General features: G+C 35.4%; 3 protein-coding genes, 1 long non-coding RNA gene and 2 pseudogenes across 4 annotated transcripts; 5 read left to right on the top strand and 1 right to left on the bottom strand.

The window, feature by feature from the left end:
* The first annotated feature begins 1,486 nt into the window (after positions 1-1,486).
* LOC147478479 (ribose-phosphate pyrophosphokinase 4-like) lies at positions 1,487-4,401 on the top strand. The gene is made up of 7 exons (XM_086581695.1): positions 1,487-1,657; positions 2,377-2,692; positions 2,875-2,970; positions 3,152-3,220; positions 3,306-3,434; positions 3,800-3,899; positions 3,978-4,401. Exons 1-7 carry the CDS (start codon positions 1,512-1,514, stop codon positions 4,109-4,111), a joined length of 990 nt encoding a protein of 329 aa, XP_086437821.1. The 5' UTR covers positions 1,487-1,511; the 3' UTR covers positions 4,112-4,401.
* Positions 4,402-6,719: 2,318 nt separating this feature from the next.
* LOC147478478 (U-box domain-containing protein 3-like) lies at positions 6,720-7,403 on the top strand (annotated as a pseudogene).
* Positions 7,404-8,846: 1,443 nt separating this feature from the next.
* Positions 8,847-10,624, bottom strand: LOC147478477 ((R)-mandelonitrile beta-glucosyltransferase-like). The gene is made up of 2 exons (XM_086582697.1): positions 9,939-10,624; positions 8,847-9,836 (listed from the first exon to the last, which is right to left on the bottom strand). Exons 1-2 carry the CDS (start codon positions 10,450-10,452, stop codon positions 8,902-8,904), a joined length of 1,449 nt encoding a protein of 482 aa, XP_086438823.1. The 5' UTR covers positions 10,453-10,624; the 3' UTR covers positions 8,847-8,901.
* A 121-nt stretch (positions 10,625-10,745) lies between these two features.
* Positions 10,746-12,502, top strand: LOC147478476 (protein TOPLESS-RELATED PROTEIN 2-like). The gene is made up of 4 exons (XM_086586251.1): positions 10,746-10,804; positions 11,938-12,055; positions 12,127-12,294; positions 12,449-12,502. The coding sequence occupies exons 1-4, from the start codon at positions 10,746-10,748 to the stop codon at positions 12,500-12,502; spliced, it is 399 nt and encodes a 132-aa protein (XP_086442377.1).
* Positions 12,503-12,569: 67 nt separating this feature from the next.
* Positions 12,570-13,567, top strand: LOC147478475 (uncharacterized). Its single transcript, XR_015207725.1, has 2 exons — positions 12,570-12,639; positions 12,793-13,567. It is a non-coding gene; the product is annotated as an uncharacterized LOC147478475 (long non-coding RNA).
* Positions 13,568-14,054: 487 nt separating this feature from the next.
* LOC147478474 (U-box domain-containing protein 4-like) lies at positions 14,055-16,442 on the top strand (annotated as a pseudogene).
* The last annotated feature ends 2,715 nt before the right edge of the window (positions 16,443-19,157 follow it).

The raw sequence follows: 19,157 nt of genomic DNA, 5'->3' as shown, positions 1-19,157 counted from the left end.
TTGATTTGTTTGTCTTTTTCCTTATATAGACTATTTTTTTGTTGACCCTAGGAAAAGGAGTCTTCCACTATAAAACTTTCAATCATGCTGTGGTCTCTAAAAGATCATAAGCTGGCCCAATGTATACTGTTGATTAGTTTATGGAGATGTATGTTTTGTTTAGCAGTGTGCATAATTCACTCTTTTAAAGTTCATAAAATTAAAAGCATATCACACTTTGGATGTCAGCAAGGATAGCACTGTCTTCTTCAAAAGCATGTCATGTCTATGTCTATGCAAGTGATTATGTAAGAGCGAGTCCAATGGAGAGCTGCCAAAATGAGTTCTAAGGCTGAGTCCAATGGTTAGCTAAAGCCAAAATGAGTTGCAATGGTTTGAACCACAGGTTCAACTGGCGTGGTTTGAAAATTAAAAAAAAAAAACCATTGCCACTTCAACGTAGATAATGAAAGCCCGATTTTGTAAAAACGAAACTGCAGAAGAAATTTTTGTTCTTTAAATAGAATTGAATAAAATATAAAACAGTGAAAAACCGTTCCATAATTTGAGAGGGATGAAAAAATCAAAAGGTTTGCTAGATAAAGGGATACGGAAGTGGCGCCGGTTTGTTTTTACAAACGGCATACTTCTATTCTCTATTTCACTCTCTATATATATGAGAAGTAAAATAGAGAATGGGGCAATGACCACCGCCACTCCCGATTTTGAAGGAAATTAATTAAAAAATTTAAGCTTGTTAAATTTTTTTTTCCAATGGAGGGATGAAGATGAGGTGCTAAAGGATACGGACAAAGATAGTTTCTGTCGTCAATCCATTAATTTTCTAATTTTTTTTTTGGACATTGAATTTTTGAAATTTATTTTATAGCATTTCTTAATGAAGGTTTTAATTTTGGCTGGGTTTATAGCTTCTTCCAAATTTAAGAGTCTTTTAACAGTCCTATTGAAAACACATTTTGGTGGTTGGAGTACTATATTTGCTTTTAACAGCCCATATAGTTTTTTATTGGACTTGCTCAAAAATGACTAAAATCTAGCTAGGACTTTTTTTTTTCCAGTCCAAACACTATTGAATAATTGAATACATACTACATTTTAACTCTTTTACTAACTAAAATTTATATTATTAGAATAACTACAACATATCAGTGGGGACTGAGAGCGAGCAAAAAGACAGAAGGACCCCCACCTCCTAGGCCCAAAAGCATTTGCTCCCCTCACTCAAATATTGTGGGAAAACAATTATATTCATTTTTAACTTTGGTCAAGATTCATTTCACATTATCTTAGGTCATGCAACATGTTTCATGCTATACACATATTGTTTGTAAATAGGCATTACAGGGCATTAAAGGAGACTAAAGAAATGAAATTATTTATTGAGGTTAAACAAGAAAAATAAAAATAAAAATCGGTTTGAAAAATCAAAATTTCAACAAACTTCTTTAAATATCAATATATTTCATACCACATTTCGCGACATTTTCATATATCGATATTTGATAAGTGCCATGAAGAAAAAAGGTGCAAAACAGAGAGAGATGGAGATGCCAAAGAAGAAAGAAGTACTACTATTCTACTGTGTTGAGTCTGAAGAGCTTGCTCGTAAAGTTGCAACATTATCTGACTCTATTCAGCTTCAGTCTATAAACTGGAGTTTTTTTTTTTTTTTTTTTTCACTATCTTTTTATACATAATTGTCTTCTTTGAAGCATTTCAGCATTTGTAATGGTGTTTTTTTATTACCAAGTTAACCATTTGTTTAAAGTATATAAATTTAGAAGTGGGCTATTAGTTTTATATGCTGGGCATGCTCCATTGTTCAAATATGCTGTTTTTAATCAAGTTTTCATCTTTTAGCTCATATGTTATGTCTCTGTCTGTTGTAGTTCATCATATTGGTCTGTTTTTGGTTTTTTTTTACTGTGACATATCTGCACTAGAGTCTTGGAAATTTGTTGTAGATGAGTGGAAGCTTATTTAGGTGTGATAAACCAATTGGAAATTGAATAAGTGTAGCGACATAGGAAGATTAACGAATGGGCACTGCTTGGTATGAAGTGGAAATTGCGGGGGGATATGTAGGTGAATTGTGTTTCATGTACATCTGTTGTTTAGGGAATTTGGTTGCTTGCAAAATTTCCCAACTATTGTATGAAGTCGTCGAATGACGAATGATGGATGTAATTTGTGTGTATGTTGGTGAGTTATGTAAAGATACAATATATATTACATTATTAATGATTGTTTCTATCATAGAGTCATATATATTCAGGAAGGTTACAGGAGGGGACTTGTTCTATGAGTGTATATCATAGTCTCATAGAACATGGGCTGTTCTGTTTCAATAAATCTGTTGTTTTTTGCATATTTCAGGAGCTTTGATGATGGTTTTCCAAACCTTTTTATCAACAATGCACAAGATATTCGAGGCCGTCATGTTGCATTTTTGGCTTCCTTCAGTTCACCATGTGTCATATTTGAACAATTGTCTGTCATATTTGCCCTCCCAAGGCTGTTTGTTGCATCTTTTACATTGGTCTTGCCATTCTTTCCAACTGGTTCTTTTGAGCGCATGGAAGAGGAAGGGGATGTAGCAACTGCATTTACCATGGCACGAATATTGTCAAATATACCCATATCACGGGGTGGTCCAACTAGTTTAGTCATCTATGACATTCATGCTTTGCAGGTTGGTTTTACTGCCATGATGCTGGTACATATTTGAATGGTTTGCAGATGTCATGTTCTGATCCATTTTGTAAATAATGTAGCTCTTCAAGCTTTTCACTCTTTTCACCTTCTTATATTGTGTGTGCCGTACTGCTCTCAAACATTCAAGAGCTAGATCCTAATCTTGCATACCATATATAGGAAAGATTTTATTTCGGGGATCATGTGCTACCATGTTTCGAGACTGGGATCCCTTTGTTGAAACAACGTCTCCACCAGCTTCCCGATGCTGACAATGTGAGTAATTTCGCTCAACATTATTTTTCTTCAGAAGTTCTGCTATGGAAGTATACCCATAATAATTTTCTGTACAACAAATGAAGATAGTTTCCCCTTCTTAGCCCTCTTTCTTTGTTTGTTTGACCATAAGTTTTTCCTTAAAAGTTCTATTACTCAGTTTAACTATATTATCTTCCAGATTAGCATTGCATTTCCAGATGATGGAGCATGGAAAAGATTTTACAAGCAGTTGCAGCATTTTCCAATGGTTTGGTTATTGCTCTGAATGTGTTTGTTTTCATCGTTCTACAAAACCTTAAGATACCCATACTTTCTTCTTTTTTTTGGTACAGGTCGTGTGCACGAAGGTTCGTGAAGGTGATAAGAGATTTGTTCGCCTCAAAGAGGGGAGTGCTGCTGGACGCCATGTTGTCATCGTTGATGATTTGGTTCAGTCAGGAGGGACCCTTATTGAGTGTCAGGTATGGATTATCTACAATGGAAAGCACAGTTCATGGTCTCGAGACGTAAAGGACGGTTTAGTATTTTGTCTATAGCTTATAAACTAATTGAAAATATTATTGTACCGTCCCATCAAACGGAACACAAAGTTTAGATTTAGTTTCTTGGTTGAAACTAGTTAAAAGCAGATTCTGAAATCGCTTCATTTCTAGTTTAACCTGTGGACTAAGTTCTGACTTCTGACCATCTTCCACACACTAGATTATCTTCATAGCCCCGGCTTCTGCATGCATAAGAGCTTCATGAATTCGGATTGACCTAATCTATATAGAATTCTACAAAATTAGGGATAGACTAAATTGTTTTTCATCTTTCCGGTTATCAGAAAGTGTTGGCTGCTCATGGTGCTACTAAGGTTAGCGCTTATGTCACCCATGGTGTGTTTCCCAAGCAATCGTGGGAGCGATTTTTGCACAAAAACGAAGGTAGTTCTTGTACTTCTGCATACTCAGTTTCTTACTATTCAAAACTAACGTATTTTATTTATTTTTCTTTTCTTTCAGAGGGATCCAAGAAGGCATTTGCAAATTTTTGGATCACAGATTCCTGTCCCCGTACAGCCACAGCCATAGCAAACAGGGCCCCATTTGAAATTATAAGCCTTGCAGGATCAATTGCAGATGCACTTCAAATCTGAGGCAATCAGCCGCAAGGGGAGGGGTTTAATTTGGATTAAGGTGTTCTGATGAGACGACGAATGCTTCAGGCATAAGCTTATCACCACCAGTCTTCTATGAAGAGAAAAAAAATATGGAGTTAGAAGTTTTTGTCAGGATTTAGTGTTTCAAAATAATCCGAAGTTTTTGTCAGGATACATTGTTTTAACATAATCCTACATCACTACATATATATTCCATTGTATGGATATTGTTTACGAAGAAGCAGCTTGTTACTGCCCCTACAATTTACAATTTGCTTCCCTTGGCATAATATGTAATACTTGGTTACTGGCCTGCAGAGTAGCCATCACCTTCTGACTCTCCCAGGCTAGGTGTCAGTACGCATCTTCCATGATATGATTCGTGGAGAAATATCTAGCTTCGGGCTTCGGCACAATGGTGAATCAGTGTTCTGCGTGGAAACAAGATTTGCACTAGGGGTGCAAACGGATAGGTTCGGATACGGATATGGCTGTATCCGAATCTGAAAATTTATACCGATATCCGAATCCGAATCTGATGGATATTAAAAAAAATTATCCGAATCCGATTTCGGATATTTGAAACGGATATCGGATAATATCCGATCCTAAAAATTAAAATTAATTAAAATTTTATTTGTTTTGAATAATTTATTTTACCACTATAAAAACTAGTATAAATATTATATTTGTCATTTTTATTATTATTTTGTTATTATAGTTTTATATTATTAGTTTATGATTTTATATAATATTTTGTACAATAAAAAATGAATAAATTAATTATATATAACTAGTAGAGGACACTTGCGATTCACGTGATTGAAAGCTAGCACCATGTAATATGATAGCTGGTATTAAATACATAGTATGATCTGATGTTGCAATATTTGAAGAAAATATTTTACTAATTGTCAGTCAGATACAATGTTTTAAAATTATTATTATGTCAGAGATACTCAATTTGTCCTTAAGTTTGGAATAGGTGGTCATCACCACACTATGAAACAATTAGGTTACCCATAGTCCTATACTATACCAACATTTTGTCAATCCCAAGTGAATTCTACCACATTCAGTATGGATACTTATAATTCATCAAGAAATAAATATCCATATTTATATGAAGTCCAAAACTATAATCGAGATCAGTATCATATATATGTTTACCTACGTGTTCTTCAAAGGACAAAGTAGAAATTCTTTGTACGATCTAAAGGATCACAAATATTCCCCTCTTACATAAGGTTCTGCTTCAAAATTTCTGATGTATCCAAGCGAAAAAATATGGTAAGGAAATTTCTATTTTGAGTCAATTTGTGATGCAAGTTTTTTTTTTCCCTTCATGTTTAACAATTAAATGCCATCTTATTGATAAATATATAGCCTTTCCACTTTCCAAGTTCCCAAGCCTTTCCGTCCTTATGGTAATCTGTAATGGCGAAAAAAAATATTTCGTCAAACTTTGTGTTGTCAATTTATGACAAATCGAAGAAATTGAACCCAATAAATAATAAACAATAATAAAAATACAAAAGAAAGACATTTTACTTTTTCATAAGCCAACATAATATAATGTGATGTGCTAGTAGGGACAAACCAACATAATCCCGGGTTCGATCCCGACAGCGGAGTTTAAAGATTTGTAAACTGATTTTAGTATCTAATGGGGGTAGTGATAACCAAGGACCAAAATATCGATATTGGTGAATATATCGGTGTACCCAAAAACTGATATATATTGGATATATCTATTTTTTTTGTGACCCGTCCAAACTATTTAAAATATTGGAAATATCGGATATATCATAAATATCAAAAATATATTGGAAATATCGGATTTATATTAAAAAATGGTCAAAAAGTCAAACGATATATATTGTAAATATCGTATATATCGATTATATCGGCGATATAAAGTTTTATATCAGAAATTCAAATATATATCGGAAAAAAAAGGGTTCAATATTCGGTGGATATATGTCGGAAATATCGATATCGGCGTACAAAAAAAATAATATATGTCAACAATATATCGGATATATCGGCGATATTTTGGTTCTTGGTGATAACTATCAATCCTATCAATTCATTGTACTACGTAACTTTTTCTTATTAATACAATTATCCTTAAAAAAAAAACAGAAAAAACATAACAAACTCATAAGAAATCTAACTACTAGATGATCAAAACAATAAAGGAAATTCTTGCACATCCTATTGTTCCCGTATACTAAGATAGCATACACATATGGTTAAACACCCATTAAATGTTTTATTAGTCGAACACAACTTTTAGGAAAAGGTGTTGGTCTAACTTTAATGAAGCCAGTTCCTTATCTTAGGAGTGTCCCCCCCTGATAAGTTTTCTTTGTTATCTCCAGGTCCTACGGAGTGAGCCAATGGCAATAAAGATCCAGAGGTCTTGTATTGATATTTGTCACATATTGTGTATAATGCTGCAATCATCTTCATTCACTTCATAATTAGTTGATGCGAAGGTACTTAATATATATGTACTTCAATCTCATATGAATTATTTGTTGCAGCCCTATGTGCCTTTTTCCTTGTTTGCATTTCCTTTTATAAGCCTTGTTGATCTACTTGTGCTACATATTTTCTCATTATTTCCTTGCTTTGTGCTAATTTATTGGTAGACTGTTTTCAGCACCGTTTGCAGGAACTTCAATGTTCAGACCAAGAGAGAGTATCGGAATTAATAAAAGAAGCTATGAGAGATCAAAAGGAAATTTTTAACCCCATTCAGAGATTCTAATAAAAATTACTGAGACACTTGGTTTAACTTCAAATCAGGAGTTGCTAGTGGAGAGTGTGACCTTGGAAAAGGAGAGAGCAAGATCACTGCTCAAGGAGTTAGAAGCAATTGATCAAATTTGAATCTGACGCATATCGGGATTGGACGGCTAAACTTGAGCAATATTCAGCTACAAATGGCGTGCCTATTCCTCCTTATTTTTTTGCCCACCCGTTGGGGCTGATGTTGGACCCCTCGTGATTGTGGCATCCGACAGACTTATGAAAGAGCTTTCATCCAAAGGTGGGTTGACAACGAACTAACATTTCTCAAAAACCCGTCAATATCTTGCACATGCATGCAAATCTTATTACCAATTACACCGTGAAGGATTTAATTGCAAATTGGTGCGAAGACAATAACATAAGACGTTGTGATCTCGCTAATGGAAACAATGCTTCACCTTTGCCTATATCTTCTAATGTCCCTTCTCAAGATTTCACCCGCAGAGAGTTTTCGTTGTTGTTTCTATAGTAAAAATTCTACCCAAGGTCCTCTCGAGTTTTGGACATCGATCTCAAAAGAAAAAGGTTGGCGACTCATCAAAGTGTATTGAAGATAATAGCAAGGTGATTCCAAAGTGTGACCAATCATTCCGAGGCATCATATATTCAAAGTAGGATTGAATCGACCTCAAGCACTATTTCGAGCATTGAATATCTTTCCCCATCCTTTGCAACGAATTTACATGAAGCATCGATTTGTCGAGTAAGCATGGACACACGAGTGAATTTTTCGAGAAGTCACATCCAATTGTTGGTTTCTTCTCCAAGTAAAGAGGCGGGATTTTCTCCATGGTTGTCCGCGAGAAAATATCATAGCTCCAAAACAATCACCGCAGGTTGCTTTAAAAATATATGGAAGTAACCATCGAGAAGCCTCTCTCTTCCATTTTTCGACTCGGGGATTTGATGATTTGACCACATCTTTCCCATGTTGAGAAGCTTGTAGAGGATCTAAAAGTTCAATGTAGTGACACACAAACCACAGCTGCCGCAGATTTGCGGCTTCTTGCCAAGCACAAAATGGATAATCGCGTAATTATTGGTCATTGTAGTGCTATTCCACCTCTTATTTCATTGCTATATTCAGTAGAGAAGCTGACCCAAGAGCACGCTGTCACTACTCTGTTGAACCAATAAGAACATGATTGCAGAAGCAGGAGCAATAGAGCCACTAATCCATGTTCTTAAGTCAGGAAATGCAGGAGCAAAAGAGAATGGCGCCACTAATTTGTTCAACTTCTCTGTGTTGGAAGAGTACAAAATGAAGATTGGTCGTTCTGCTGTAGTCAAGGCCTTAGTTGATCTCCTAGAATCGGGAACCCTTATGGGGAAGATCTACCCGAGCCGTTCTTATTTCGCGTCAAGGGTAAACTTGAACTTTCATCCACCCGGTCCTTGTGAGTGATTACAAAAATAACGTGTCCTCTAGAGTTCCTCTTTCGGCCGATTTGTCCTCTAGAGTCGCTCCCTGATTTTGAAAACAGTGTACGCAGTGCATCCAAAACAGTGGTATTTGATGTCTAGGCTGAAAATATTTGGTGTTTATTTGGTTTGGTGTTTGTTTGGTTTTCAGGTCTCACCCTTAAAGGTGAATAATAAGGAACCAAGATTTGACTTTAAGTAAACACAAGCATGGTATTCGATATATCCGATATATATGAAAATCGGTATTTTAGTATTTGATATTATTTGACATATTTGAATATAGAACCTTTTTTTGTTTATTTGGAAACTTTTTGGTGTTATGTTTGGATATTTCAGGTATAACCCGATATATAAGGTGAATAATATTTCGATAAGGAACGATATTATATTTGATATACGATATTTTTTATATTTTAAAAGTAAACAAAATGGATATACCATTGATATACCGAGATATTCGAAGATTTTGGGCCTTGAAATTTATTCAAATTCAAGATTGAAAATTCAAACCAAACTAGTACGTATACAATAAGAATAGTAGTTTATTCTAGTTGCGTACGGGTTAGAACTTCCTTGATAATTTTATCCAAATTCACATAAGAAGATCCAGCAGGTTTTGCTGAATCTTCAGCACTCTTCTTCCACACCATAGCTTGTTCCTTCATTCCCTTACCCTTTTCACCTTCCATCAACTCTCTCACAAGTCCCTCGACATCATCCCTTTTAACATTATAATCTATCTCCATACCAATACCAAAATTAACACAAGCATTCCTGCTGTTTGTTTGTTGATCACCAAAGAAAGGCCAACTGAGAATTGGAACACTACCACATATTGCATCCATAGTCGAATTCCAGCCACTATGCGTTAAGAACCCGCCAATGGAAGAGTGCATGAGGACTTGTTCTTGCGGACACCAACCTGATATCAAACCCCTCTCTGCAGTCTCCTCCGTAAACTGTGGTGGCAAAATTGCTGCTTCGCCGATGACAAGATCAGGTCTAATGACCCACAAGAAAGGGTGTTTGCTATTAGCTAGTCCCCAAGCAAATTCATTGAGTTGTTGCGAAGTCATAACCGTGGTACTACCAAAATTAACATAAACAACAGAGTTCAGTTCTTGAGTATTAAGCCATGGAATGCAATCTTCATTTTCTTTCCACAGATTGGATCCCACCGATCTCAATTGGGTGTTCTGTGGTAGTTGCTCAAGAAGCAACGGCAGAGGGCCCATTGTATAAATGGGAGGTAGTAGACATCTCATTGCTTCTAAAACACTGTTCTCTAAGGCATCAAATGTGTTGAAAATGATTGCGGAAGCCTTAGAGGCGCTTTGCACTTGTTCATCGAAATAATTGTGCAGGGCTTGATCATCATCCCAAAAGAAGCTCGGAATATCTTTTAGTCGGATATCCCTTACACCAGGGATCGAGTCGATAGGCTTGTTGAGATACCCATCTGTTAAATCACTCTTATCTATCAAGTCCAGGAAAAAGGAAATATCAGTAAAGATTCGCTTTGAGTTCAAATAATACTAGACAAAAATGAAAAAATTAACCAAGGTTTTGATATATATACCTTTTACGGGGACAAGTCCTTTTTCAGCTAGGTGTTGACAATGAAGATAAATCATCAAAACACAAGCACTCACTGGACATAACAGAACACTTGGGATACCATGTACTTTAGCTGCTTCCAGTGGGAAGCTCATGAATATATCGGATATGATGCATGTAACTGGAGGGCTATCTGCTGATGCTTTGTTAAGCTTGGCAATGAGGTTGAGAAATGGGCCTAGAAAGTTCTTCGTCGTGGAGACGCAAAGGGCTAATATGTCTTGACTGACATTGATATCAGATACAGCTAGACCATCTGGGATGGTTTCGAATTGGAAGTCTGGCAAGCCTTTGAGTGAATCAGGTCCTCTAGATTTCAGTATCCTTTGATGGTTGTATTCCGTGTTTACAAAGGTGATGTGAAAGCCTTTGCAGTGTAGAAGTTTTGCAAATTTAAGCATGGCAATAATATGACCTTGGAATGGTATTGGTATGCAAACCGCATGAGGCTTCGTAGCTGCTAAAGAAGACATCATTTCCCTTCTTAGCTGCAGAGGGAGGTGTCAGAGGAGCTCTTTCTATCCTCTACACTTAAATGAGAATATGATGAATTTTATTGATTCAAAGTTCCAAACAATTAAACCCTTGTAGGGTATTTGTAGGGTAATATATAGTGAATTACATAAAACTCAAATAATATCCTAATTTTTCATAGTCTAGAGCATACTTTCTATACACCATATATATATTATAATACTAGGTAGTAGGTATTGCCATGCTGATTTTCTTGCCACACATTGATTATAAAAAAAAATTATGTCGACCATATATGTCGGTGCAGAATAAAACGTTAACTCTTAAATGGAAATTGCAAGTTGCTAGAGACACGTATAATTAAAGGTTGTCTTACCAAATTCAAGACTTGCAAAATGCGACCTCACCACAGCATTGATATGCTTAAGTTTCCATATGCCGCACCAAACGTCAATTTTGTTTTCACCATAAATTAACTGCTAAGTAATTACTATGGCAAAGCTTACATATGGTGTTCAGAACCATATTATAAAATATTGCGATAAATATTGAGATTTCAATAAAAGATATGTAAATATCGCAATATGTTTAGAGATATATACAACTACGAATATCGATGATACTTATGATTTTTTTGATATTTTATAATCAAAGACCATTAATACTGAGTAGTTGAGAATGCTCCCAGTGAAACACGTCAGCCCCCCTTTTTTCTCTCAGAATGACACATAAGATTTTATCTAAAAAAATGAATTCTACGCTTTTTTGGGATTTCAATTGTTCGTACCCAAAATACATAAAAACCTAAAATAGATAAATAGATAAAAATCTCTTTCTTAAATCTTATCTCATCTCCACTCTTAAATCTTATCTCCATTCTTAAACAAAACGAAACCTCTCCTCTTCCAGAATTAAACAAAGAAATTGTCCTAGAATGAATTGGTTTGTTCTCCAATGATATATAATACTAATCCGTTGCCAGTTGCTTTGATCTATGTAATACTTTTTTAAACTTTTCGATTTAATCTCTTTATCTCACATTTAATATGCGTGTTATTGGTATAGAATTGATTCTTAGCATTGAAATAGTAAAGGCGGAACCAAAATTTCCCAAATTTTTAATACCCTGAGATCTTTCTTGAAATTTATGATGAGATAAAAAAAAAAAAAAAAGTAAATAAAAGCAGTGGTGATTCTGCTTAATTTTGACGGATGTTGAGAATGCATTGTCAAAGTTTATGAAGATAGAGAAGTTGCAGGCTGAAGGGAAACCGATACCGACTATCAGTTCGCTTAACTCTGCGATTACACACCAACTCCATTAGCTATTTTAGAGTTCTGATACTGAGAACATCATATTTCCTGAACAATTTTTTTTAAGAGTCCGTTTATTTCACAAAAGTACCTATTTAGGAAGCGCTAGGTTTAGTCATTCACAGGTTAATTTTTTTTAAGAGTCCGTTTATTTCACAAAAGTACCTATTTAGGAAGCGCTCTTTAGGTGTTGTGCAGTTCGACACAACTAGGAATCGATTTTTGGCTGCCGGTGATGAATTTCAAATTAAGCGCGTAATAGCAAGCACTGAAGCGGATGGAGGATTGCCTGTTAGTACAAACCACCCACTCCTTATCAATGTTGTTGATGTGACTTTAACATCTAACTTTACTACTTGCAGGCGAGTCCTAAGTTGAGATTTAACAGAGAGGGTTCGTTATTGGCAGTCACAACCAACGATAATGGAATAAAGATCTTAGGCAACTTGGATGGCCAACGCTTGATAAGGATGTTGGAGAGTAGGACTTTTGAAGGATCACGTGGCCCCTCTGAGCCAATCAGCATGAAGGTGATTGTGATTGTTCTAATTATTTTATTTATTGATTATTTTTATTTTTTGATTAAACAAAGATATACATGGAGAATATAAGAATATTGTATGCTGAAAACAGCAAATCTACCATTTCTGTATGGGATCACTCACTCCTTTATTTTATTTTCAGCCTCAGATTGTAAATGCACTTGGTTCTGTAGCAAATCTCTACTACGCGCCTTAAAATGTGAAACGCGTCGACAGAGAATAACACCGATGGGCATGTCGACAGCCTTTAGCGGAAGGAGTCGATTGGCCCGTGAAACACATTTGTCAGGAAAAGCTTTGAAGACATTGGATTCCTGGATAAGTACTTCCAAAGTAAGTAAATTCTACTACTCATGCAATTAACTCTTTCATATAAGAATGGCTGCTACACTAATTTCATCCTATTGTTTCATATAAGAATGGCTGCATTATTTATGAGAAACAAACATTTGATATTATGATATCTTCTCATTCCATGCTATACAGATTTATACGTCTATGCACCGATCAAGTGTCTTGCACCTGCTTCTGGTGTCTCAAGTACTCGCCAATTCGGGAGAAAACTGAGGTAAATAGTCTGCTAACTTTGAAAATATTTACTTTTGGTAATACGAGTAGGTAAGAGGGGGTAAAAAGGAGTATTACTTGGTTGGCCTTCTAGGTCAAGGTGAATGATTTGGTTATCTATAAGATTGTTATTCGTGTACATTTATAAGGAGCGCAGATTGGATGGTAGTGTTATTGTTAGCTAGAAAATGTGTTAGGATGAGAATGTTGGAATGTTAAGAATTGCCAGGCTTGGTGTTACTTGACCTTAAGGTGCATTTGGTTAAACTGAATCTAGAACCTACTTTTTCCATTAGAGTTTCTACCAATAATACAACTGCTTCTTATGTATATCTCAACATTACTTGCTTTGTTTGTTTGTTGACATTAAGAACATGTGACACTTGGAAATCTAAATCCTGAATCTTTCCGAAATTCAAATATGCAATCAAGATCGAGAAAGAGAAAATCGGTCTTGAGATCCTCCCTAGGAAGTGCCAGAGTTCTTCGGCCCAGAGAAAATGGTCTTTGTAAAGCTCCTGATCCTACTGATATTTCTGCAAATGTTAGTGTTGAAAGAAACAAAAAACGAAAGATGAGAAAAAGGACAAATAAAGCAGTGGATGATGAGTTTTCGAGAACAAGAAGGCGTCTAAGATACTTGCTGTATCGAATGGGCTATGAGCATAACTATATTGATGCTTATTCTGGTGAAGGCTGGAAAAGACAAAGGTTTGCATATTATAATCTCAGCCATGCATCATACTAAAGATCTTTATCAGTTTTGGGTAGAAATTTTCATGTCCACCGTGCTTTGATTTTCTTGCTGAGATTATATATCTAAAATACAGGATCCTTGATTTGTCCGGAACTATTCCACTTGCTTGCACATACTCTTATTTTGTTTAGAACTAGAAATGTTTCATTGGATGTCAGCTGGAGCCCCCTTATTATTGCCTGGTGTTTGTTTTGTAATTTGAATGTATTGCCCTTTAACTATGAGTTGTATCTTACATAAAATTTAATAATTTTAATACTTACATTTTAGCAAGTTAAAAACTCTTACCTGAGTTGTTTTTGTGTATGCCTCCTAATATAATAAGTTTTGTTCCGACTATCAGTTCACTTAACTCTGCGATTACACACCAACTCCATTAGCTATTTTAGAGTTCTGATACTGAGAACATCATATTTCCTGAACAATGAAGGTCCTAAACGCAGCAGCTGCCCTGTTAGTCAGTGGGCATGTCGACAGCTTAGCTGAAGGAGTTGTATAGTATTTTGATTGTAATCTCTTAAAAAAAATAGAAAAACATAAACCCTTCAAACAAAGTATGTAGTGAATTATTAGCTATCAATATACATATATTATTTATTCAAGTGGACTTTAAGCTTTTAAGTCATTATCTATCTATGTAGCAAGTCCGGCCATAGGCCGGATCAAATGGCTAGTACATTGCAATATTTGAGAATATTTGGTGATATTTTGTGTTGATAACAATTTTATATAATATTTATCATTATAATTCAAATAAATATAAATTACATATCATGATATATCAAGAAATATCCATAATATTTATCGATATTTGCATATGAAACAATGTCAAATATCCCAAAGAGAGGGATATATCCACGATACATATCCGTAAATCAGGAATCAATATTTTGCTATATCCTGATATTTTGTACTATGTTCAGAACAACTGAATAGGGTAGCTTCCTATATAGTGCCACTACAGGGTTAAAGATGATTATACTCAATTTAGTTTCAACAAATTTATGACTATTGCAAAAGAAACGTTACTTCTAACCATAAAATAACTTCAGAGTTCACAACTTCTATTTACGCATTCTATGAGATAGTTGAGGCATAGGTGACATTTCAAAACACTGTTATGATTTTTATTTTTATTTTTTGAAACTCAATCAACATGCTTGAAGGATTTAATTGCAAATTGGTGCGAAGACAATAACATAAGACGTTGTGATACTGCTAATGGAAACAATGCTTCACCTTTGCCTATATCTTCTAATGTCCCTTCTCAAGATTTCACCCGTGCAGAGAGTTTTCGTTGTTGTTTCTATAGTAAAAATTCTACTCCAAGGTCCTCTCTGGAAGCTGGACATTGATCTCAAAAGAAAAAGGTTGGTGACTCATCAAAGTGTATTGAAGATAATAGCAAGGTGATTCCAAAGTGTGACCAATCATTCCTAGGGCAGTCATATATTCACAGCAGGACTGAATCAGCCTCAAGCACTATTTCGAGCATTGAATATCTTCCCCCATCCTTTGCAAACTAATTTACATGAAGCATCGATTTGTCGAGTAAGCATGGACACACGAAAGTGAATTTTTTCGGAGAAGTCACATCCAATTGTTCAGTTTCTTCTCCAAGTAAAGAGGCAGGATTTTCTCCATGGTTGTCTCGCAGAAAATATCATAGCTCCAAAACAGTCACCGCAGTTGCCGAAAATATATGGAAGTAACCATCAGAGAAGCCTCTCTCTTCCATTTTCTGACTCAGGATTTGATGATTTGACCACATCTTTCCCATGTTGAGAAGCTTGTAGAGGATCTAAAAGTTCAATGCAGTGACACACAAACCACAGCTGCAGCAGATTTGCGGCTTCTCGCCAAGCACAAAATGGATAATCGCGTAATTATTGCTCATTGTAGTGCTATTCCACCTCTTATTTCATTGCTATATTTAGTAGAGAAGCTGACCCAAGAGCACGCTGTCACTACTCTGTTGAACCTATCTATTAATGAAAACAATAAGAACATGATTGCGAAGCGGGGAGCAATAGAGCCACTAATCCATGTTCTTAAGTCGAAATGCAGGAGCAAAAAGAGAATGGAAGCCACTAATTTGTTCAACCCTCTCGTGTTGGAAGAGTACAAAATGAAGATTGGTCGATTCTCACTGTAGTCAAGGCCTTAGTTGATCTCCTAGAATTGGGAACCCTTAGGGGAAGAAAGATGATGCTCTTTGCTTTGATCAATCTATCCATATTTCATGCAGGGCAAAGTGAAGCACCTTTGAGGTGATGGATCCCGACATAGGAATGATTGACAAATCGCCACTCTTCTTGCCAACCCGTCAACAATTCCGAGAGGGGCCAAAATAAATCGTGAAGGTGGCATCCCATTACTTGTTGAAGTTCTAGAAACAGGATCACAGCGGGGAAAGGAAAATGATGCGCCTATCTTATTGCAACTATGCTTTAATAGGCAGAAGTTCTGTACCTTAGTTCTTCAAGATGGGGATGTGCCACCTCTTGTTGCATTGTCTCAATGTGGTACACCTAGAGCAAAAGAGAAAGTATGCATTCCTAACCCTGTTACTTTAATATAAATCTTTGCATTCTTTTTCTCTGATATGTGAGTGTATAAACAAATAGAGTTTATTAGCAGAAAAATATATCAAAATGTAGACTATGAAACTTCATAACGTATATATACAAATATTAAATGGTGATAGAGCTATCAAAGGCAACTATTAAGATAATCTTGCTTGCAACATAATATGTCAGAGAAACCTTTGTTTCTGGAACAATGTGTATTGGTAGGAGTTTTATTCTCAACACATAAATAGAAGTGTTTTGCATACTTGATTGGGCTATCCATGGAAGTGCTAATGTATTGAGAGGTGATATGCGGGAACCTCTCATTTCGGTGTCGGTCTAGCGTTTCTTGTAATTTCTCTTCGAGTACTAATGAAGTGCGATTCTCGATTCTGTTTTACACGCAGCACACAGATTCTTAGTCATTTTCGAACCAAAGAAGAGAGAGCCGTTGGAAAGGCAAAGTAATGATTCATATTCTAGATTTTTGCTACTGTCATGCTAGTTGGAAAGTAATGAGTTTCGTGTTAATGAGATGACCCAATCACTGCTTCTATGTTTTTCCCAGTGTAAAACCTCTATATTATATAGGCCTCACCAATTAACCTCCCTGTTTTTCATAATATAAGCACATCACGGTAAGCTGGTTTGCACAAGGTGGAAAATAAAGTGATAAACAGTAATTTCGATTAACTTATACACTGTACCATAGGTGATGAAGAGATAAAAAAAATGGAGATATATGTGTTTGAATAAAATGAATTAACTACTAAAAAGTCAACAAATGGATACACCAAACTACCATGTGAAATACTCCACTCTTTAAAGTGAAACATGAAAAATTAGTTTAGACACACCTTTAAGCATTGGCTAAAAATAGTTAGATCCCGTCTTGAGAAAAAGGGTTCAATAGTGGTTACACACAACTCTTGGAAACAAAGGGTGTTTCTATGGGCTCGCGTCATTCAATTTCAATCTATGGGTATTGGTCATTATAAAGTTTACATTGGATGAAGGATTTATATGCCAAAGAAAGCGAGCCACCAATAAATGATGCAATGAGAGAATTCAATGCGCTTGTCCTCCCATGATTCAAATTTAACATGCTATAGACCAGAGTTTGACAACGTCTAAAGACAATGAAAACCTATAAATGAAATAGAGGAACGAAAGAGCAACCAAAACAATTTCGTTTACAATGCTTATCACATAAAGTGGTTTTCATATCAATCGCTTAACTATAAGTTTCTTGCATTGAGGCAGTTTTCCAGACAACATATGGGGAAAAATTACTCATGCCAGATACCCATTACATAAAAGAGAGAGAGAGAGAGAGAGAGAGAGAGAGAGAGAGAGAGAGAGAGAGAGAGAGAGAGAGAGAGAGAGAGAGAGAGAGAGAGAGAGAGAGAGAGAGAGAGAGAGACACATTCAAGAGATTTAGGAGTATGGAAAAGAAAAGCAATTTAGGAAGTATGGAAAAAGAAAAGAAAAAGACAAACAGAAAAAAAAAAGAAGTATCAATAATATTTCGGACATACATAATAGGCACAATGGGCGAACGAAAAGAGGTTTTTTTGCTTAAGGGCGAAACTACGCCAACAAAGGAACTGGAAATTTAGAAAATGTTTTATAAGAAAAGGAAGTCATGGTGCGGAACAGTTCAACTCTTATAAATCCAACACCTTGGTACCTTGTCTATCATATGAAAAAACAACCCAGATCACCTTACAAAAGCAAAATTAAGAACATCATTGTTTCGTTATACAGATGTTTAGATGTCTAGTTTTCTACAAAATTTCAATAATCAATGTTTGCTTTTCGCTAATGGAATCTCAAAGGCAAGAGTTTGTTGCATGTTAACAATAACTACTTGCACACACACACGCATGAAATCGAGTTGGCACAATGATTGAGTCTAGATAACCTGCTTGTCATCCCAACAACAACAGAACCCTTACGCAAGAGAAAAGAATCTTGGGGTTTGCAACACAATCCCCGTGATCTCGCAAAAAAACATACAATGATCTAAAAAAAAAAGGACGAAGAAGAACAAAACAAATAAAACAAGGCCAAAAGGCAAAGGAAAAACTCCACAAATATTTAAGCTAATTTCAATGGTGATGTATATTGAGGATTAGCAAGCAACAAAACTGTTAAGCAAAAGGGAATGTGTACATACCTCATTACCGGTAGGATAAGAGTATTAAGTCCCTCCATTTTTATCCAAAAAGAAAAATGAAAGAAGTTAATAGCATACATTTAAAACTTGAGAAATGATCTTGTGTAGTAACCAAATATTCTACACCAAAGCATTTCGTCAAACATGAAATGTTCAAAAACTAACGTAGAACAGAAACGGATCAAAGAAGAATAAAACTAAGAGGATAAAAAGAAGAATATAGACATCACCTCTTCCATCGCAATTTAACAGAAATGTGAATGAAGTAATGAAGCAATTTTTTAGAAAACAAAAAAAATGAAAAATCAAAGACAAAAAGTAATCAAGGACTAAGTGCTTAACAATAAATTAACAATCACAAAAGTAAAGAGTTCAGTAGTTTTACCCACGAAGACAAATGAAAGGGTTTCTTCTGAAATTGGAACAATCCCAAAATAAAAATTAGAACCATGTTAAAAAAAAAAATCCAAATAGAAATAACATAAAACTAGGTTCAAAACCCTGATTCCGGTCTTTATTAGCCTAAAACCCGTTGACTTTTTGAATTATGTCTAAAGCCCACCCGGTTTGTAAAAGTGCGAAATAAAGGTTTCGTTTTCGGTGAGTTTGTGAGAAAAAACCAATCGCACCTTTATTGTTTTTTCAAAATACCTTACATACCCTTTTATATGAAAGTTGTTACTTAATTTCTTTCTTCCTCAATTGGCAATGGTGATTTCTCATATCGTGATTTTGGACTGAAATTGAGACCGTCTTTTCTCTTTTCTTCTTTGTTCTC

Source organism: Coptis chinensis, chromosome 9 (genome assembly GCF_015680905.1).
Source record: "Coptis chinensis isolate HL-2020 chromosome 9, ASM1568090v1, whole genome shotgun sequence".
NCBI classification, from domain to species: domain Eukaryota; kingdom Viridiplantae; phylum Streptophyta; class Magnoliopsida; order Ranunculales; family Ranunculaceae; genus Coptis; species Coptis chinensis.
Note: the sequence above shows the minus strand (reverse complement) of the source record. Positions and strands in the feature narration are given on the sequence as shown.